We start from the raw sequence: 22533 nt of genomic DNA, 5'->3' as shown, positions 1-22533 counted from the left end.
TGTAATGCAAGAAGAAACAGAGACTAGAGCTTAAGATCCACTGACACTCTGGTTAAGAGATTTAAATTGATAAACAGGCAGCAGGTAAACAATCAGTACTTTGTCTTGGAAGCACTTCTACGCTGAGATGTTAACATTCATTCTATGACAAACCAGAACATTCCTTTCTATAAAGCCTCAAAGTAACCAATACATGCTGTCCAAAGTCTTTATGTTGAACAACTGGGCAGCACTTTTTGCTCTTTGTTGTAAATCCTTGAAAGGAATATGGCTAACAGAATAACAACCAAAGGCCCTCAGAGTTCAGAAAACTCAGGAAAAAGAAGCTGTTTTGTACCTCACTCAGTATTTCAGTCATCTCTCGTGCAAACTGAGTCTCTGCAGTTTCAGGGAGCTGAGAGTACAGAGATGATGTCATCTCCTTCCTTCCTTCATCTGTGTACTTTTTCTGTTAGGGACAAAGAGCCAGAATGATGCATATTCACTAAAACTACAGTTAGCTTTATCATACTGAGGGTTTAAAAGGATAGTTTGCCTACATTTCAATGATCACAGAAGAAAACTTAAGTTTGATATCTCAAAATGTTAACAAATAAAGCCTAAAGATTACAATATGACAGGAATAGATGCTGATCTTTTTCTTAATCAACTTTTTTTGCTATCAAAAAGTGATTGCACCATTTTGTAGTGAGTAGTGTGCATATGTGAATTCATTAACATGAACTTGAGTGTAACTGAAGCAAAACATGAGAGGGAAGCAGAATAAAGGAGCACAGGTAGAAACAGGAGTACAGAAAGAGGCAGAGAGACGAACACTCACTTCACTCTGCAGCTCAGTCACTTCTTTAGCATGTTTGGTTTCCAGAGTTTCAGGCAGTTTGGAGTAAAGAGATGATGCATTCTGCTCCTTCACCGCCTGCTTGTACTTCACCTGACACACACCAACACACACTTTAAATCACCACTTTAACAGTGAAAAAACTGCTTTGTGAGCTTTAAAAATGACCCACTGCCCCCCCTGAAAATGTTCTTCATCTTCTTAAGACTTGGAAAATCTTTCTTCTCTGGCTGGTGTTTCTCCCCTCTTCAGCCTATATATTTGTAGCTGAAACATTCTGTGACATCACCAGCTTTATCAGTTGTCAACCAACGGGATTTCAGTACAATGCCCTGTTTGACCCCTACATAGTTAACACTTGACAGTAGGATAATTGAAAAAGCTTCAGACATTCATGTGAAAGAGCCAGTACTCCATCTATCAATTTTAAGGTTTTACATATCAGGACACAATAATAATAATACAAAAAGACATATTAAACTGAAGGAGGAATAATATATTCAGTATTACATATTGAACAGAAAGTAAGAAAAAATGCAGAAATAGTGTTTAAAAAAGCCCACCCCATGATCCGACAGCTTGTTGAACCACCTTTAGCAGCAATAAGTTGAAGTAATGGTTTTCTGTATGATGTTATCAGTCTCTCACATGGTTGTGGCGGAATTTTGTCCCACTCTTCTTTCCAACTTTGCTTCAGTTCATTGAGGTTGCATTCATTCATGCTAACTGAGGCCTGTTAGTATGTTAAATGCTAACAAGTCTACATCTGAGAATCTTTCTCTCTGTCGATTGATGGACTCCATATATTTTGGAAATGGCTTTATAATCCTTCTCAGTTTGATGGGCAGCAACAGTTGCTTCTCTAAGATCATTGCTAATGTCTTTCCTCCTTGGCATTGTGTCAACACACACCTGAATGGTCCAGACCAGCAAACTGACAAAACCAAGACACAGCAACAGATTTAAGTCACACGCTGTCACACATGGAAGTTGCATAAAACTAGTCCCTTTAGCAACCTGATCTCTAGTTAATACTAGTTAAAATTCAAATTATGCCAATGATTCTCCAAATGAGGCTTTAATCTTGTCTTGTACTTTCCCACAACATCCTTCTGCATCATTTAGAGTCCTGGTTTGGTATTACGGATTAAATTCTCACATTATTATGCTCATATTTCTCTAATAGAACCTTTCCTGACACTCTGAACAACTTGATTACTTAACAGTTCAGCTGACTTGTGGCATTCCACAAGGTTCAGTCCTTAGCCCCTTTCAGTTCTCTATTCATCTGCTACGTCTTGGTAAACTTATTCAAGGCCATAACATATATTAGAATTTTTTGTGTTGACTTTTAGCTGTACATGTAGATAAAACCCACAGGTCATAGCAGCCTTGTTAATCTTGCAGCTTGTCTTTCTGACATTAAAACCTGGATGTCCCATATTCTATAAACAGTAAATCAGAGGTCATTCTGTTTATTCCCCAAAATGTTTTCAGTCCCGTCGGTGCTAATCTTGGCAGTCTATCATATAATATCTCGTAGTCAAGGAATCTCAGAGTTATATTTCATTCTAACCTAATTTTTTATTTTTTGCCAGCTTAAGACAATCTAAAAAAAAATCAGGGCATTTCTTTCAACTGCTGACTAACAAAAAATGATGTAAGTTTTTTTTTTTTAATCTATTCTCACCTTGACTACTGCAGATATCAGTCAGAGCTCCCTCCCTCACCTCCACTTGATTCAAACCTGTGTAGTTCAGCTCATTACGGGGACAAAAGTGTAAGAACACCTCCCTCCTGTTTGCCTCCCTACACTGGCTCCCTGTTAGATACCACATTGAACTTACTGCTCACGTTCAAAGCCTTATATGTCCTCAAAATACATATCAGACTTACAAACTTGGTATGTTCCTTCCTAACCATTGAAATCCACAAATACTGTTCCCAGATCAAAGTTTGATACAAACAAAGATCAGATCTTTTCCATTTGAGCCCCATTTTACGAAACTCATACACAACAAGTCTGTCTATGTTCAGAGTTCTAACCTCGCTGTGTGTCTCAGCCATCTCTTTCACAAACTGAGTCTCCAGAGTTGCAGGCAGCAGCGAGTACAAAGTGTAGGGCAGATCATCTTTGTCCTTTTTGTACTTTGCCTTCAGAAAAAAAAAAGATACAATAAATGTTACATGATATAAAAGAGCTGTGACAGAAATAAAAGATGAAAAAGATGTCAGAGTATGATCAGAGAGGGAATGAAGCACTGCTGCACCTCGCTCTGGATCTCCGACATCTGTTTGGCAAAGTGCATCTCTGCCGTCTCAGGCAGGAGGTGATAGAGGGATGAGGAGGCTTCCTTCTTACAGCCCTCTTTATATTTCACCTGCATCACAAACCAAACAAACAAACTGAGCAAAACTGAAAATAAAGTGACAAAAAAACAATTTGGAGCTCATCTCAAATTCAGATTATACCAATTCATGATGTTGGGATACATTTTTTCTTCACTTTAATTTCAGTCAATGACTTCAATCAACTAAAGTTAGCTCAAGTGTTTGTGGAAGCAGCCTATTTTTCAACCACTCTCTTCTCCTGCTCAGATATGGAAACTGTAGCAGGGCTCTTTATGCAACATGAATAATAACGTGGCCTCACAAAAGGGACACTAAAAAAGCAAGAATAAACATTTCCGTTGGACTATTTGCACTGAAGTTTTTGAAAAAAATGTGACATTTATCTTTTAATGACGAATTGTCAACAGAGGCTTTGAGTGTTTAACACAAACTGACCAATCATAGAAGGAGGGAAAAGTAGTTTAAAGTTGGATTTCATCAATATTTAAAGCAGAGAGAAAAACATAGAATTATTACAACTCTGCCTGAACTAGAAACATTTTTTTTTTAAATAAAAAACACCTCTACTGATGCACATGAGCAGTTGAATGATGGAAAATATTTGTTACCTGACTCTGGAGTTCTGTTACTTCTTTAGCCAGTTCAGTCTGTAGGGTTTGAGGAAGGCTGGAGAACAAACTGGACGACAGCTCCTTCTGCATGTTTTCTTTGTACTTAACCTGCAGGATCAGCGTCACAAAGAAAATGTTGTAATGTCAAGAAAGGGTTTTGTGTGAGATTCTTAGTGACCATGAAGTCAGCATCATGTTGTCTGCACTTGCAAGCCAGAGACATTATATAAAGGGTGAAAATGTGGCTCTGTAGTGGCTTTCTTTTTGTGGAAAAACGCATCTCTTTTACAGATTTTACAGTTTAACAAACTCTAAATTGGCTCCGGCACAAATCAAGTACCAGCAATTGGTCAACAATGGGTATCTTCTTCCCACAAGCAATTATGTTCATTCACACAGACTTTGAACAGTACGCTTTATCTGTACTGGACCACATCTCCACCACCATAGACACTGTCACCACCCAGAAACAGATCACCATGTACCCCAACCAGAAGCCTTGGATGAACTGGGAGGTCCGTTTCCTGCTTCAAAACCACCTCCATCGTCCCAATACCCAAAAACTCCGACCCATCAAGACTCAATGACTACCGCCCGGTAGCCCTCAGCCCCATCATCACAAAGTGCTTCAAACGGCTGGTTCTAGCACACCTCAAATCCTGTCTCCCCCCCCACCCTGGACCCTCACCAATTTGCATACCGCCAGAACAGGAGCACAGAGGATGCAGTCTCCATAGTGCTGCACTCTGTCCTCTAACACTTGGACAATAAAAACACCTCTACCAGGATGCTGTTCATAGACTTCAGTGCAGCATTCAACACAGTCATCCCCTCAAAACTCATCACAAAACTCACAGACTTAGGCATCAGCTCCCTCGTGTGCAACTGGTTACTGGACTTCCTGACCAGCTGTCCCCAACATGTCCGGCTGGATGACCACTGCTCATCCACCATCACCATAAACACCGGTGTACCACAAGGCTGTGTGATGAGTCCCTTCCTCTACTCCCTCCTCACCCATGACTGCAAACCTGTCGATGGTTCCAACGCCATCATTAAGTTTGCAGATGACACCACGGTGATCGGCCTCATCAAAAACAACGATGAGACCGCCTACAGGGAGGAGGTGGATCGTCCGGCTGAGTGGTGCGACACCAACAACCTGTTGCTCAACACTGAGAAGACAAGGAGCTCATCGTGAACTTCAGGAGGAACGCTGACCCACACCCACCCATCCACATCAAGGGGACGGCGGTGGAGCGTGTGATCAGCTTCAAGTTCCTGGGTGTCCACATCTCCGAGGATCTCACTTGGATGACCGGCTGCTCCAAGCTGGTCAAGAAGGCTCACTAGCGCTTCTTTCTGAGGACTCTGAGGAAGAACTATCTGTCCCCAGACATCCTGGTGAACAGTTACCGCTGCACCATTGAGAGCATCCTGACCAACTGCATCACAGACTGGTAAGGGAGCTGCTCTGCCTCGGACTGGAAGGCGCTGCAGAGGGTGGTAAAAGCCACCCAGCACATCACCGGAGCACCACTTCCTGCCATAGAGGACATCTACAGGAAGTGGTGTCTGAAACAGGCTGGGAAAATCATCAAAGACTCCTATCACCCAGCACACAGACTCTTCACCCTCCTGCCCTCTGGGAGGCGCTACAGGAGCCTCCAGACTAAGACCACCAGGTACCGGGGCATCTTCTTCCCCACAGCTGTCACACTCCTGAACTCTGCCTCCTGACACCTGAACAATAACCATGGACTGTATCCCCATATACACACTAATAACACATGGACTACTGCATATACTGTATAAATACTGTATATACTGTATAGATAACTTACTCCTGTTCATAAATACTCTCTCATACTTATATTCTTTTTGTTATAGTCTATTTATACCCCTTCATATTTATAACTTGTTTATAGTCTGTACATTCATAGCCTGTATATACTTTTACTTATAGTTATAGCATATTCACAACAACTTTACTGTACATTTGTAAAATATATATTTATATTTTTGCTAAAGCACTTCTGGATAGATGCAAACTGCATTTCGTTGCTTTGTACTTGTGACATGTGCAATGATAATAAAGTTGAATTCTATTCTATTCTATAATGTCATTTGCTAGATTCATTCCTTCTGATCAGTGTGCTGCTCATTTAGATAGTTATCACATTTTTGTCTAATCAGGCTTCATGCATTACTCCTCAGCTCCTCCCTTTTGTCCAAACATGATCACCTCTGGCTAAAGACTAAAATAGGTGATATCACAGTGGCCACATCCACTTGTTACATACACACACACACACTATATGGCTGAGTGGCACTCTTAAGTGTCAACCAGAACAGAACACACATTTATAAGACATAAGAAAAACATTACAAGAGTCTGGCCAAAAAACAACTTTCAAAATGCATGTAAATATACACTGACTAAAATGATATGAACCTGAGCTTCATCTATGAGGATCAAATCACTCCTGTAAGTTTGCATTCAACTAGACTCAAATGTGCTCTGTACAAGCTCCAAAGTTCCATCTTTTTGCATCTTAAATCAAAATGTATATTAATACAGCTGAAGTCCCAAAAAAGCTGCTCTCATTCACATATTTTTTATTTCTTTTGTCAGACAGCTAAATGCATCAGAAACTGGGACTTAAAAATCCACCCATTGGGATTGTCAACTGGTAGCCACTTAAAGCATTTCCTGATTGTTGTTCTGCTCTAATAAAATCCTGATTTTATAACCGAAGTCTCATCAGACAAAGTCATTGTACGTACCATGATCTCCCACAGAGAAAGTTAGAAGCAGCTAAAAATCTTAAACATTTTCTGCAATTATGTTGATGAATTAGGTGAGTAAAGTTACTCAGTTACTATCCACAACAAAAAAGATAGCTGTACTAAGGTTATGCTCCTCCATGAGAGGGTGCTGGTCTTTAGTTGACATGACTATTTCTAAGCTTACGTTAGCTTGTGCTTCATGCTATTGGCACTACAAGGTGAATGGAATAGAGGCATTGAAGCACTCTGGAGCAAGCATAAACATCACATCGACAGAAGTAAGATAATGTGTGTGTATGTGTGTGTTATTGTGTATGTGTGGTCAGTACCTGACTCTGTATCGCTGAGACCTGTTTGGCGTGTTGCGTTTCCAGAGTTTCTGGCATCACAGAGTACAGGCAGCTGCCGGCCTCCTGCCTCCTCGACTTCTTATACTTTGTCTGTAAAAATGCACAGATGTCAGAGCAGAATCCTTCAATTTGTACAAAAAATTATTTCCTGTTTCAGAGGACATTAACTGCCCATCTACATGCAGCTGTGGGGATACAATTGTTTGAATTTATTCTCCCTTAAACACATTTGTTTCACTGGCAGTCATTTCATGTTCCACTCACCTCACTCTGCAGCTCAGAGACAGTTTTAGCAAACTTAGTCTCTGTGGTTTCAGGCAGCTGAGAGTAGAAGCTCTGAGAGAGGCTCTTTATCCCCTCCTCCTTATACTTGTTCTACAATCAGAAACAGAAAACATTTTGAACAACAAGCAGTTTATTATTTTTGTTGGAAGTTGTTGCCAAAGTCTAAAAAAAAGGGAGATGATTGAAGGTTACAGCAGAGAGCATTTTATTTGCTCTGCAGAAACTCAGAAAAGTCCCTTATTCATAATAGATTGACTCATTCATAACTAAACCCAGCAGTCTGTTTTACAGTGGATCATCACAGAAATCCATCGCACAGCTTTGAGAGTTGACTTGGTTGAAAATGTAAGTTGTAAAGAAGCTGCATCAGAGTTGCAAACCTGCTGAAGAATCCAGTACGACACCATCTCTGTCGACATTACACACATACAGGTCAGCAAGGACTGAGCTTGCAAAAACAGATTACAATTTCAGAGTATGAAAATGATTGAATAATTAATATAACATAAAAATTTGATATGAGGTTGCTTTTTGATCAGTAGAGTGGCTAAACAACCGCCCTAAGATGAGGCTGAAAGCTTTGAGGAACCTACAGGAAGTGGAACCGGTGGTCTGTTCAGAGTGAAAGATTGTCATAAAAACTGCTTCAGAGCTTCATGAAGCCCTCTGGGTTGTTTTGGAAACTCTCCTATTTGTGATTGTTCATTCCTTAAATTCAAATGTGTCATATTCTGTGACATGCAGGGAAAGTCAAGATCGCTGCTCACTTTTACACTCCTTAGATTGTAACTCTGTTATTTTAATTTTGGCCCTACTGGTCATGTTGTCTTAAACCATGACAACCAAGGCTATGTCCCAGGTAAGTATAACTAGTCGTCATAATTTTTCTAGCTTTTCCTCATTTTCAATCAATCCAGTTCGAGGAAACCCCATGAGAAATTAAAACGGGTCAGAGAAGGTAACGAAATTATGAACATAAATACAGATGATGCTGATTCATGTGCAGGTATTAAATTAGGTCTACACAAAGATGCGATCTCAATTAATCTGCTAGTTACAATGTCAAAAATATTGACTATACTATATAACTATAAAAGCTGTGTGCATCCATCTAGAAGCTTCAAAGGCATCTCAACGGGAGTAAAATACATTAATATGAAATTAGAAACTGCTTTTGATTATGTAATGCTCAAGCACAAGTTCTTTAACACGTGCTCATCCCACAATACCAGAAGGACCAAGTTACTACACAGCTCAACCAGTAAAGATGCTGGTTTAAAAGTGGCAGATAGTAAGGCTGAGATTACCTTAAGCCAAATATTCTCTCACAAACTGAGGACTGGTATAACCTGAGGTACAACCCCAATGTCAAAAAAGATGGGACGACATGTACAATGTAAATACAAACAGAATGTAATGATTCACAAATCTCATAAACCGATGTTTTATTCACAATGGAACAAAAAAAACATTAAATGTTAAATTTCTGACATTTTACTATATAATAAAAAAAGTGTTACTAATTATGTAAATTTGTCAATTTTATGTAAAGTCAGTAACATGACTGGGTATAAAAAGAGCACCTTAGTGAGGCAGAGTCTCTCAAAGAAAGACTGTAACTGTCGTTAAAAGCAGAAGGGATGCTACACTGGTTAATATGGCCATGTCCCAACTTTTTAGAGAAGCGTTGATGAGCTAATCATTTTCATGAAATAGTGAAATATCTCACTTTCAACATTTGACACGTTTCATATGTTCTATCGTGAATCAAATATTGGTTTATGAGATTTTATTCACATTTTACACAGCGTCACAAGTTTTTTGGAACTTGGTTTGCAAAATTCTAGGCTGTCTGAAACTAAAATGTTGGACTCCTGTGTGTAATATTCTGACAAAACTGTAAACATGTTGTTCATGTATCCACTTATGCCTGCTAACATTGCAAATATCCCGGTTCCAAGTCAGTTCTAAATATTTTATGTCATGAATTATTAAAGATGAGAATTTGGTTTGTTCTAATCAGAAAGTCTGTATGAGTTTAACTGAACAGAGCTGCTGGCATCAATCACTCAAACTTTAGTTTAGTGAAAGTAAAAAATGGATCCAGTTGTGAACATTTAAATGAATTGGAACTGATGCATGAATTATCATAAACAAAAATACAAGTTCTAATCATTTAGAGTAAATAAAGACAAACTATATGAAAACTACAGTTCACTGTTATATATGCTCTCTGTCAGAATATGTAAATGTATTCACACAGAAATCCTTAGCTACGTTTTTGTAGTTGGACAAAATTAAAGTGTGAGGGTGTCAGTGTTGCTGTACTGTCACATGACTTTGAAGTAAGTCCATGTTGTTCTCAAACCATCTCTGTGGAGTCTTTGTTCTTACTTGGCTCTGTAATTCGCCGACCTCCCGGGCAAACTGGGTTTCCAGAGTGTCTGGGAGCTGGTGGTAAACTGGACATGACAGCTCCTTCTTAACAGCTTCTTTATACAAGAGCTACAAGACACAGAGCGGAGAAAAAGTGAATTTCAATGAGGGAAAAACAGCAGAGTAACATAAGCTGCAAGGTCTGAAAGTTTACTGTTTCTGACATGACTCTATCAATTGACTGTATTCGGTGATATTTTACTATGTTCTGATAAAAAAGACTTTTTATCACCACTGTGTGTGCCGCACTACTGGTTTCTTTGCAGCGATGTTAGAGTTTTAGGGTTAAAGTTTTAAATAAAAAAAGGGACTTGAGCAGAACAATGCGAATCACTGTATACCTGACTCTGCAGCTGGGAGGCCTCTTTGGCATGCTGTGTTTCCAGAGTTTCAGGCAATAGTTGGTACAGAGACGTTGAAGACTGCTTCTTACCGGCCTCTTTGTATTTAGCCTGAAAGACACAATGAGTTTAAGGATCAACAATCCTCTGAAGCAGCACTGTGGGGACAACAGTCAGGAAACAAAACACCAGTTTTAAACCACTGCTTCCCCAACACATTCCTTCGACACCAAATAAGAATGTTACAATATATATCAAACTTACACTAACACAGGAAATGCCTCTGTAAATACAGATTTATAATCATTTTCAAACCCAACTTGAGGATCTAAACAATGTCTCAAAGACTCAATAAAATGCTGTTGGCATTGGGTCCTGTAAAGATCAGTGAAACTGAAAATACTCTAAGCCAATTTTTTTTTAAATTATGGAATGTAATCCCAGACATTCATGATCCAAGACATCTTTCAGATTTAATCCTGAGCATCCTGTATTCCAGCGCACCCTGAGGTCATATACATATTATTCCAATGTGGATCAGCCTCTGAATACATTTGGGCCTTTTTCTTGATTTTTCTTTTCCTTTCTAAGTTGAAAGCAGTTATCAAACCTGTCTGCAAATTTAAAAAAAATATTCTACATCAAGACACGTTTAAAGGAAGGAAAAGCCCAAAATTATCAAAGGAGAGATGTGCAGAGATAAGACAGGAAACTATTTTCTGTTTCACCAAACCTCAAAGACAAGTGAATATATCTGATCAGTATAAGATTCTGCAGGGGCATATTCAGTCCACCCACCTCACTCTGCATCTCCGTCAGCTCTTTAGCATGCTGGGTGTCAAGGGTGTCAGGTAGCAGAGAGTACAGGTTGACGCTCATCTCTTTCTTGCCATCTTCTTTGTACTTGACCTTGTCAAGAAAGAAAATACAGCCAGAGGGGTGAGAACAAAGCCGGTGGATGATTCACTTCTTCATGTAACAGCATTATAACACAGAGAAACATCATTTCTGCACTATGCAGATACAGAAATATGTTAGCAGCGGTCACTGTTGGAAACTGTGAGGTGGGACAAATTGCCTCAAATACCAGAGTGGACGAGGATCAGCAACACATTCCCACCTGACAACAGGCTGAGCAGTCATACCTCACTGAGCATCTCCATCTGCTGTCGGACAAACTGAGTGTCGTTGGTTTCTGGCATCAGGTGGTAAAGACTGGAGGCGTCTTTCTTCAAATTCTGCTTATACTTCAGCTGTAACGGATGTGATTACAGCACATGAAATTGGTTACAGAGAATTAATTTTTTTTTCAGTTTAAAAACCAGATCAAAGAAAAGAAAGAAGAAAACAAAATCTGAATTTGTTTGCGTATCCTTTACTGTCTCCTTGTCTGACTGTTGTGTAAGCTCTGGCTTGGTTTGTGCTTTTCAGGTTTCGTGCAGGCACATCTTTATAAGCTCGTAAAAGTTTGTTCACAGTTTAAATTCTGAACACACCTAGATGAGTTTGGACATCCAATAATCTAAATTTACAACAGTGTTTTTGAGACACACCGAAGGACAGTCTAATTACTGGAAGCCAATTACTGTTGAGACGGAAGTGCTGAAGTTTCTCTTTACATTAGCACAGCTCTCTAAACTGGAGTGAAGCCTCCTCTGACTCGACATGTTTCTCCAGAATACTAAGACAGACTCCAATCAGAGTTGTGAACAACTAACAGTTTGCATCTAAAGCCACAAACATTTTCCACATTAGGACGCTGATGCAGTTACTTTGACATTGATTTGCAATCCTGAGTGTTTAACCTTAAAAATACACAAGAACAGGTTGCTGACTGACTGTATTTTTCATTTCAGGCCCACTCAAAACAATAATTTTAAGCATTTCCAGCCAAAAAGAAAATTAACCATCATTCCTCTGTCGCATATCTAAAATCCTATTTTTTTGAAGAAATAAACGCATCAGTAAACAGTCCTCCAAGGAAACTGTGCTGTTGCAATGACACCATTATGATTGACTTTAACTAGTCTTTATCAGAGTGTTTGTCGTGGCGTGTTATTAACGTTATAAAATACAGATTCTGATCGTGTTTTCGATCGCTTTGTCAGGCATTAGCATAATCATTAAAAGCTCAAGAAAACTGTTATGAGTGCTCACTCAGACATGACTCTGACACCTTCAGATTAATGGAATGCTGTGAATGTCTGAGAGAGGCGACAGCCAATGGGCAGGGAGGAAATGATGGGTCCTGTGGATACCTACTGTATCACATGAGCTGTTTGTGAGTGTGTGCAGTTACCTGGCTCTGCAGCTGGGACGCCTCTTTAGCGTGCTGCGTTTCCAGAGTCTCAGGCAGCGTTGAGTACAGAGAGCTCGTCACTCCCTTCTTTCCTGCTTCTTTGTACTTCATCTGAACACAAATCAATAGAATGAATTCAATGATAATAAATGGCTTCACGCGTTCTCTTCTAAAAGTAAGTGATTTACATAGGACATATATAATTGTGTGTCATCTGGATAACTGTGATAAGTGACCTGGGATTTATTCAGTTTTGTATATAGCTTGGATACTGTGGAGGGGATTTCCACCTTTGAACACCATACACATGTGTCTGGCTAAGAAGGACACATTAAATGTGTCCTCTGGTTTGTGGTGCTGTTGGATTTTGCAGCAACACAGAAAACTCACTATCGTGGGGTTTTATGGGTCTCTGAGATATTATGCTTTGCAGCATGTTCTCTGTTTCTTGTCTTATGATAACCTTGTTTTTAAAAAAATTCCTTGAAGAGAAGTTTATTCCCAGTTTCACTTTGCATTCTGCCTTGTTTCACACCTGATCTCACCTGCATTTAATTTGTTATTACTTCCCTCTGTATTTATTTAACTTGGTCTCATCTGTGTGTTTATCATTTATCATTACCATGCATTTTTGTCTTTGTCTTTATAAAACAAGCAGGACCTTGATGAGTTATCCTCTTCCTCACCTCACTCTGCAGCTCAGAAACTGTTTTGGCAAACTGAGTCTCTGCAGTTTGTGGAAGTTGAGAGTAAAAACTCTGAGAGATATTCCTCCTCCCGTCTTCCTTGTACTTGTTCTGGAAAGATGAGCACATAAGATTAAATATGATTTGTATACACAATAATCTCATAACTCCAAGCAGCGTTACAGATGCTGTGAATTTGTGACTACAGTGCAGCTCCATCAGGACTTTTGAGTCCATAATACCAGATACATTTCTTTGATTGTGTCCTGAAGATAATGGAGATACAAATCTGGCTTCCCATCTTTCTGTGGCCACAGATGAGACTTTGTTAACACACACTTTACAAACAGCCTATATACTCTTTGATGTTGTTTCTGATGCTAATCTGGCCTCTGATGTGTGTCTAAGGTATAATCATCAGAGAGCATTGGGTAAAGTAATTATTTATAACCAATCAAACAGCATTCTAACTGCAGCTCTCTGTGCTTTTTAGCTATTTTCAGGAAGCATCTGCTCTAAACTAATACACATTTCAGGTCCCTCCAGCATTTTGGAAATCTCATGTTTATTTGATCTCCATCCAAAATGTGTGAGCAACAAAGTATGATTCAGTTTATTTCGCTGAATCACACACAGCAATTTAAATGATAGTTCAAAATGGATTTATCTTCCTAAGAGCCATCCATTTTATAGAAATTTTACCCATTTGTCATATCTAAATGAAAAAGCTTTAAACAGAATACAAGTCAAAACAAAATGCATGTATAAGACTTAATTTAGAAGGTGTTTTCTAAAAATACACTTCAGAGAAACATGAATCTTTTTTTCTCTGTGCAGTTGGAGAACAGACACAGTAGAAAAGGTATCGAGTCGCTACTCTTATGTTTGCTCTGCCAGGAAATCTGAATGAGTTATACATGGTTCTCGTAATCACTGTAGGCTGAGTTGTCACACTATAGAGAATCAAAATGATCTGACCATGAACAATGTCCACACTGACAAAAGTTTCAACATTTATACGTTTATAGACAAAGTTGAACCTATTTGAGCTGGTGAAAACTTTTCTCATGTAATCTGGGGATGTAAACCATGGGTTTGGAAATTCCCTTTTTCTGATGAGCCATGTTTATACTAGTGGGCGAGCTGTTGTGTGCCAGGGTCAATAGAGTCTCAACTGTAATTTCAGGGGCTTAGATGGGTCTTGATCGAGGCTTCATCTGGCCAATGGGATAGATACAGTGACCTGATAGTATAAATGTGGCTATTGCAAAGAAGGTTGCTACTAATAAAAAATATATATATGACTTCAAATTGAACTTCAGCCAACCAAAGGAACAGCACTGGTGGTTAAACTGTTTCACGAGTTAGCAGCTGTATTTTTCACCATATAAGTCATAAGATTGTGTTAATTTCATGCAATAAAAGCTCAAGTTTTCTCGGCTAAACAGATCCATGACATGAGAGAAAAGAAGCAGTCACTGAATCACAGATGTGGTACATAGAATGTCATTATAATATCAGCAGTTTATCAGGAAGTATCCTGAAAATTGGACAAAAATCTTTGGAAAACAGCAAATATTTCAATGTGTTCCAATAAATTCCAGTTGGTGTCTAATCGTTCACGCTAAACTGTAAAATGTGTCATGCTTTAAATCAGCATATACAATATATGAAGGTTTCCAGTGAGACAAAAATACATTTTTACACATAGAAACCAGAAAATAGATAGAAAGTTAACACTTCATTATAAACTATCAACTTATCTGTAAATATTGTGGATTTCACATGTGGATTTCTCTAGATATAACTGGCAAATATTCAGAAACATGAGCCAGACCTGTGAGTTGTAGCTGTGGGTTTTAGATTCTTCTTTGGGTTCTGGATTATGTGTTGGTTTTATTTACCTCACTCAGCACGTCGCTCATCTCTCTGGCGAAGCTGGTTTCTAAGGTGTCGGGTAGAGTGGAGTACAGAGAGCTGGACATGTCCTTCTTCCCATTTTCCTTGTACTTTACCTGTGGAGATGGAAAAGAAAATGCTACTGTGAAAATGCTGCGTTGCGTATTGACGGTACACTCACATTTGTTCTTTATTTTGTGTCAGTCCAATGTAAAGTCAGAGTGGAAGAAGTGCTCTGACTTTAAATCATAGCAATGATTGAGGCAAATTATTAGTAGTGTCAGTCTTATTCTGCTCTCTGGTAAAAAAAAAAAACTGTGTCCGGCTTACATAATACTACAAGAAATGAGCACATTACCTCACTGAGCAGCTCTGCAGCTTCTTTAGCTCTCTGCGTCTCAATGGTTTGAGGCAGTAGGGAGTACAGGCAGGTATTCCCCTCCTTCTTACCTGCTTCTTTGTACTTGGTCTAAAAAGTTCAACAAAAAAAAAACAACAGTAGAGCTTCAGTATCACTGATTTTTTTCCTGTCACACAAACACACACACGCACACACGCACACCGTAGCGCTAGTTATTATTTTGCTCACATGGAATTACATTTTGCGAGCAAGTGACCACAAATCGAGTAGTTTTATTATAGGAAGCAGAAATGAAATCGATTGAATATACATCACACAAAAGTGAGAGGCTACATTATGATTACATAGAAAAAAACACTGTCTGCATCTGAGCCTCTGGTGTTGAACAAGAAGAACTGGGTTCAAACAAGAGAACATCACAGAGAACCTGTAGAGAGTCCCTAAACAAACAAACTATTGTTAACAAGGAGCTACAGGAAGACTTTTAGACCTCCTGTGTGTCAGCATACCTCACTCTGCAGCTCAGACAGCTGTTTGGCCAGCTGTGTCTCTGTGGTCTCTGGCAGCCGATGGTACAAACTGCTCTGCACCTTCTGCTTCAGACCTTCTTTATATTTTACCTGCAGAGTATGGAGGAGGATCACATGATGTACAGTAACTCCTAAGATGCTTTTGGATAAGGGAATCCAAATGTATGTTGAGACTTGTGATGGTGGTTTTGGGGTTCCCGTCACAATTTAATCGAGCTCATGTTTTCAGCTCACAGTGGAATAGTGTTTGGACAAAGAATTTAAGAAAAAGAGATTCTACAACTTAAATAGAACAAAAGTGTTTACAATGAGTGTAAATTAATAAATCTTGGCCTACAACAAGAAAATAAGTAAATAGTGCATTTTCTCTCCATTAAAAATCCTAAAACTTCTAAGAAATTCGGTTTTGAGAACCAGACATGTCTATTTAAATGATGGCATCAGCAAGAAATAACTTGTCAATGTACCTCACTCTGCAGGTCTGACACTTCTTTAGCATGTTGTGTGTCCATGGTCTCCGGCAGCAGAGAGTACAGGTTGACATTCATCTCTTTCTTACCATCCTCTTTATACTTCACCTGAAAAAGCACCAGGATGGTGAATAATAATCAACTGAAGCTGCTGTACTTGATGCTCGTATCATTTCTGCATGGTTCTCCTGGTACCTCACTGAACAGCTCAGATGCTTCCTTAGCGTGGGCTGTCTCTAAAGTCTCTGGCAGCTGATGGAACAAACTGCAGGAAAGACCTTTCTTCAGGGCTGCCTTGTACTTCAGCTGAACGTGAACACACAGGTATTGATAAGGTGTCAGGGCTTGCCAGAATATTTCTAAAACCCACTGCATTCAGAGTAGAGGGTTCAACTTGGCCTATTGTTGTTGTTATTTTTATTTTTATTTTTTCCATAAAAGGCATAGATGCCTTATTTACAGTATGAAAAGCAGTTAGAGTTGAGTAATATGTCTGGCAGGTGCTACATAAATGAGGTGTACTGTCGGGATTGGTTTTCACCTCACTCTGCAGCTCTGAAGCCTCCTTGGCGTGCAGCGTCTCCAGAGTCTCAGGCAGAGTGGAATACAGAGAGCTGGTCACATATTTCTTTCCCTTCTTGTACTTCATCTGAAATTGAAACAAAAATCGTTCTTGTTGCCTGAAGAGATTTCAAGGACCAAAATAATTAGGTGATAATTAATCTAAACCAAAAAAAAAACATTCAATAAAATGTGACAAACTGAAGTGGCTTTCCAAATCTGCACCTACTGCTATCAATACTGTAATACTAACTGTTTTGTCTCAGTTTTTGTTCAGTAAATAATGACACACAGTATATTATTATGTGCTGATAACTTAAACCTTTGAAGTCTTTTTAACATGATTGTATATCAAATGGTCTCTGTATATGAACCTGCTAAATTTTTTTGTCAGCTGTCAGTGAATCTGTCAAGAAATGATGAAACCACAGCTGGACTCCTCAAACAAGTTGGTCTGTCTCGTGGCTGTAATTATCATTAATTGACTTGATAAAGTGATATTGTTTGGTTGCACTTTAATACTGAACAGCTGTCCCTGAGTTGTATAACAGATAAAGTAGTTTTTGTGGAGCGTTTGTTACAGTATGAAGAGACATTCATCAAAACTAGAAATCCTTTTTTGTCTTAACGTTTGACACCACTGGAGGATGAGGAGGAGCAGCTGATTTTTCAGCGCTGCTCTCTCTCCATCAGCAGGATAGAACACATCAGATTAAAACCATTTTATCCCCACAGGTTTCTCACCTCGCTCTGCAGCTCAGCGACATTTTTGGCAAACTGCATCTCAGCGGTTTCTGGCAGCTGACTGTAGATACTCTGAGAGAGACTCTTCAGCCCGTTCTCTTTGTATTTAGTCTGTCACAAAAGTCACAAAAACACAGTTTCTTCTCTGAATTTTCAGTTAAGCAATTAATATGTTAAATGTCTTAAATATGCACCGAATCCTAATGGAATCTAACAAAAATCTACTTTTTTTCCTATTCATAAATGTCGTTTCCTTGTTTTCTGCAGTTGAGTTGAACACATATTTGTGTCCTCACAGATCAGTGTTGACAGCGATCCAAGGCTCATCAGTGCACACTGCATCTGCACCACAGCGTTAAAATGCAAATTAAAATGGCTGCAACTCAGATAACCACTTTCATTCTTTTTGTGGAGATAATCAGAATTGTGATGACCAATTCCTGGAAGAAACATCAGAAACGATGAGCTGTAACGCTGCACTCAGCAGACACGCTGTCTGCATTCACTAAGGAGACTTTTTAAAATTCAAAACACAAAGTGAGTTTAATAAATCTGAACTCATTTTTATCTCCTTTTCTGTCCTTAACAGTGATAGCTTACTGTTGGCCATAATTTGTATCACATAAGAGGGTATATGAGTCATTTAATCACTGTTTTTATTCTGTTATGTGTCATGTTGTGGGCCTTTACTGTGATCAGTTTTTAGAGTATCTGCTTTTTTGTGCTACTTCTAGTCTTTCTTTTTCTGTCATAAGAATAAAAAGGTGCAGGCTTATTCCCAAAGTGTTGTCAACCCCCCTGATGTCTGGGAAGTTCATTTTGACGAAAACAAGCATGTTCCATGCTTTGGTGCTTTTTTCAAAGAGCTAAAATATTATTTCAGCCCTAGATCTCTTGCATTTGCACTGAGGCCTGAGGTACAGGATGGATTAGGTGATTCATACTAGTTGAAGAATGAAAAATGTCTCTCTGCTGCAGCCACTACGATGCACAGACATGTGGAAAAATGATAAAAATAATATTGATACACTTTATCTATATGGCACTACATGCACCAATGTCACAACATTAAAAAATCAGTACAATAATATAAAATGTAATGAAAGTGTATGGTAATTTACCAATACATCAATAAAAACAAATTCAGAAAAATCAAACAACATCAAGAAAGGGTCTCCGATAGTACGTTTTAAGAAGAGACTGACTCTGCCGATCTGATCACATCAGGTAGCTCGTTCAAGAGTATAGGGGCTTCGACCTCAAATATTCTATCACCTCTTAAACTGGGTCTCTGCAACAAGTAAAAGTATCTATATTCATACAGGCTCATATTTTACTTTAAAAAAAGAAATGTTCAAAGTACTGGCTAATTTCAAAAGTGCCACCTCAGTGCTGTCTTGGGTCCTGCAGTAGTAATGTAGGCAGGAAGGAAACCTTGAGAAGTCCCTAGTAATTTTAAGATTGTCCTGTGAGCTTTTGAGCAGTCCCTTGAGTAATCATGAACCCCTTTCAAACACGTACTGCTTACCTTCTTACCATCTTGCAGATGGTGAAAACCAATAAATCTTTTCTCTTTTGGTCAGTTAGTTGTTTCTGTCAGTTTCAGAGCCTCTGTCTCAGACATTACAGTTGGTAAATGTGTTTCTGTAAAGATAAAGCGATCTGTGGCCACTCTTTTGGACCAAAGCCCGACACCCTCAGAGAAAATGAGTGTGTTCACCTCTGTTGAGTTCCCATCAACGCTGACCAGGACTGGAGCTGATAAATATCCACAACTAATGAAGTCATTTGATGCACGACTGCATGCAGAAATAATAAAACAGGATTTTGAATACCTCTGCTGAAAAATAATTATCATTATTTTTATTGACCAAAATCACACTGACTCACATTTTCACCTCTCACAAAGGCACATATAGGAGGACCCAAACTAAAGCAAAGAAATGCAACTCATTTGTCCTCCCAGGTGAATATCATCAAATATACATCAAATTTGTTTTGTTTTTTTAAATCAAGCTGAGGCAACTTTCACATATCTCTGATTACCCAGACAAAGTGAAATGGGTGACGTGATGTTCATCAGTGTTGGTACCTTGCTCAACACGTCGGTCATCTCTCTGGCAAAGTTGGTTTCTGAAGTATCAGGAAGAGTGGAGTAAAGGGAGCTGGACATCTCCTTCTTCCTGCTCTCTTTGTACTTGACCTGAGATTTACATAAGGAAACAAACATAATCTTCATCCAGACATTTCACTTTGTAAAATAACACAAGTGCACTGATAAGAAAAAAGCCGCTCGGACCTCACTGAGCAGTTCTGACGTCTCTTTGGCATGTTGAGTCTCCAAAGTTGCAGGCAGCAGAGAGTAGAGGCAGCTGTTCACCTCCTTCTTTCCTGCTTCTTTATACTTGGCCTGCACAACACAAAATAGGTTCTCAAACAATTGGAGCTGAATGGCTTCTGTTCAGAGATCAAAGTCTAAATGATCACTGAACATTGAACAACAAACCGCAGTGTCTGATTGTTTTCAGGGTTTTTTATTATGATTAATGATTCACTAAAATACCTGTTTGTGTAAATGAGACGTATTTAACTTCCAGTGACTCAATCTGGTGTCAAAACCCCAAATCTAATTTAGAGATACATGTCCTAAAAGCACATAAGCAAAACCATAAAAAAACAGTACAGCTGTGTGCATATGATTAATTGATATTGAATAATATCTATGCAATTTGAAAACAGTTGAAAACACAAATCCAATTAAGAGGAAATGTATCATTTCTACCCAGGAGCAACTTAAATCAACAGCTAAGGGCCAAAACGTTTAATGTTAAACAATTATTTAAATTCTCCTAAAACAGACAAATCTGTTTAAGTCATCTGACTGATTTTTGAAACCTGTGACCCATCATACAAAAGTGTTATATCAAAAGCCAATTAAATGGCATCACTGTAAAATACAGAAGCATAATTGATTAAGTTTGAATCATTTTATACATTTTTCATTTATAAAAATACATTTTAAACATGCCAATGGCCCCAAAGATGATTAGTCAAATTAATTTAAAATTTAGCAACAGAAGCCACAACAAAGGGAAGAGTTCATGAAGGCTGTAAACCAGCTGGGCATAAAACCTATTTTGGTCCTTCTTCACTCTCATTTAAAAGTCTTAAGGCTTGGAAAACTTGGCCCACAAGAATGAAAATGATTAACTATATTAAAATATATAAATAAATAAAGATTGAATTTAGCAATTAGGTGTGACAAGAACAAATCAGTTTATTAATAATAATTAATACAGCACACAATGACATTGGCTTATAGTTTTTTCTTCCCTTCCTGGTCAAAGTTGCTGTGTGTGGTTTTGTCATTGTCAAGATTTGGAAATGTTCTACAAAGGAAAAACCCTTAAATCTGTAATTTGTTAATTGTTTTAAATGTTTATATTTGACAGACACAAGTTCAAAGAAATGACTTTCAGGTTCTTCAGAGACCAACCCCACGGTATTTAGAAAATTCTTCAGGAATTTAAGATAGAGTCATGTTTCCCATTGTGTTCCATCAGCTTCCTTTTCATGACACTTTCTAATGGTTTGGAAACTGAAGATAGTAATTGTTGCAGTTTTTCAGAGGACTCTGTGTCCAATCTTGCTACTTATTCAGTGTCATTTTTAATGAAACTTTAAATGATTAACTGAGCTGATGGGAGTCACTCTACAGAATATTAATGCCTGCAGTTCACTGCTGCTGCACTGCCACTGTGACTGTGTGGGAAAAAACTTTAAGTTCTCTCTTTTCATCTTTGTTTTTCCACTCAAAACCAATAAACTAACTATTAATAATTCAGTCTGAGTGAGAGCTGAGAAGAGAAAAAAACAGCATTGAGGGTAAAATGACTGTACCTCACTCTGCAGCTCAGACAGCTGTTTGGCCAGCTGTGTCTCCGTGGTCTCCGGCAGCTGATGGTATAAACTGCTCTGAATCTTCTGCTTCAGACCTTCTTTATATTTTACCTGCAGGTATGAGTGGATCAATGCACTACAGCTAACTCAGTTTCAGTTTTAAAACTGAAAATAAAGAGAAACTCAACAATAGCAATCCAATAAAAGCGTGTTACAACTGGCAAATGGCAGTTCTGAATAGCAACAGACTTTCTCCTATGTATTATTAAATTGGATCACGGCTAGCTTTAAAACTTTGAGAATACCTCACTCTGCAGGTTTGAAACCTCTTTGGCATGCTGCGTGTCGATGGTCTCAGGCAGCAGAGAGTACAGATTGATGCTCATCTCTTTCTTACCGTCCTCTTTATACTTCACCTGCAACAATACAATATAAAACTCAAAGAACATCCAGACAGAGGATTAAACAGTTTCTTGGAAAAACTTTTGTTTGTTGTGCTGCTAAAAGACGTTATCATGTACAGTCAACATTCAGACCAAGGTGAATTCTGCAGGTCAAGTACGAGAAGAAATCCTCCAACAGAGCAGCTTTAGAATAACAATAGTTGTCCCAACCCAATCAACAGTGGAGCCTTCAACTGCTGTGCCATGCTGAGAGAAAAACCCCAAGAGCTACATCTCAGACTCTACAAGCCTCAGTTAGCATGTTAAATGTTAAAGTTCATGAATGTCAAATTAGAAAAATACATAACAGTACACTGCTAAAGGTCACTTAGTTTTTCACACATTATTTTTGCTTTTTGTCTTATTTTTGTTCAACAAATAATGACACAGTGTAATTTGTAATGTGTTGTTGTTCATCTCAGGTTGTATTTACATCATTTTTAGGCCTGGTAAGGACCAGATTATTTGAATGATGTCCTGACGCATAAAACCTTATCACTAGAAGAGGATGTAGTTTTCTTTTCTACTTGCTGAAGAGGTTATATTAACCTCTGTACATGTCAGTTCATGCCAGAATACAGCCTTGAGCATGTTTTACTTTGATGCTCAAAACATTGTATTAATTTTTCTGTGTCTG

At 38.6% G+C, this 22533-nt stretch overlaps 1 protein-coding gene across 2 annotated transcripts in view; it reads right to left on the bottom strand.

Annotated features, from left to right (window-relative positions):
- Positions 1–22533, bottom strand: part of LOC140284516 (uncharacterized) — a 102542-nt gene that overhangs the window by 31620 nt on the left and 48389 nt on the right. For both annotated transcript variants that reach the window (XM_072378383.1, XM_072378382.1), the window contains 24 exons: positions 21759–21869; positions 21454–21564; positions 19853–19963; positions 19646–19756; positions 17554–17664; positions 16790–16897; positions 16444–16554; positions 16246–16356; positions 15758–15868; positions 15246–15356; positions 14893–15003; positions 12989–13099; positions 12303–12413; positions 11149–11256; positions 10802–10912; positions 10004–10114; positions 9621–9731; positions 7206–7316; positions 6921–7031; positions 3799–3909; positions 3109–3219; positions 2885–2992; positions 821–931; positions 338–448 (listed from right to left, as the gene is read on the bottom strand). In XM_072378383.1, coding sequence (XP_072234484.1) covers positions 338–448; positions 821–931; positions 2885–2992; positions 3109–3219; positions 3799–3909; positions 6921–7031; positions 7206–7316; positions 9621–9731; positions 10004–10114; positions 10802–10912; positions 11149–11256; positions 12303–12413; positions 12989–13099; positions 14893–15003; positions 15246–15356; positions 15758–15868; positions 16246–16356; positions 16444–16554; positions 16790–16897; positions 17554–17664; positions 19646–19756; positions 19853–19963; positions 21454–21564; positions 21759–21869 — 2655 coding nt within the window. The remainder of the gene's footprint in view (positions 1–337; positions 449–820; positions 932–2884; positions 2993–3108; positions 3220–3798; positions 3910–6920; positions 7032–7205; positions 7317–9620; positions 9732–10003; positions 10115–10801; positions 10913–11148; positions 11257–12302; positions 12414–12988; positions 13100–14892; positions 15004–15245; positions 15357–15757; positions 15869–16245; positions 16357–16443; positions 16555–16789; positions 16898–17553; positions 17665–19645; positions 19757–19852; positions 19964–21453; positions 21565–21758; positions 21870–22533) is intronic.

The sequence above is a fragment of the Leuresthes tenuis genome, unplaced genomic scaffold (genome assembly GCF_036924035.1).
Source record: "Leuresthes tenuis unplaced genomic scaffold, fLeuTen1.0.hap1 SCAF_24, whole genome shotgun sequence".
In the NCBI taxonomy this organism is placed as follows: domain Eukaryota; kingdom Metazoa; phylum Chordata; class Actinopteri; order Atheriniformes; family Atherinopsidae; genus Leuresthes; species Leuresthes tenuis.
This window is presented reverse-complemented; position numbering and strand designations above follow the sequence as displayed.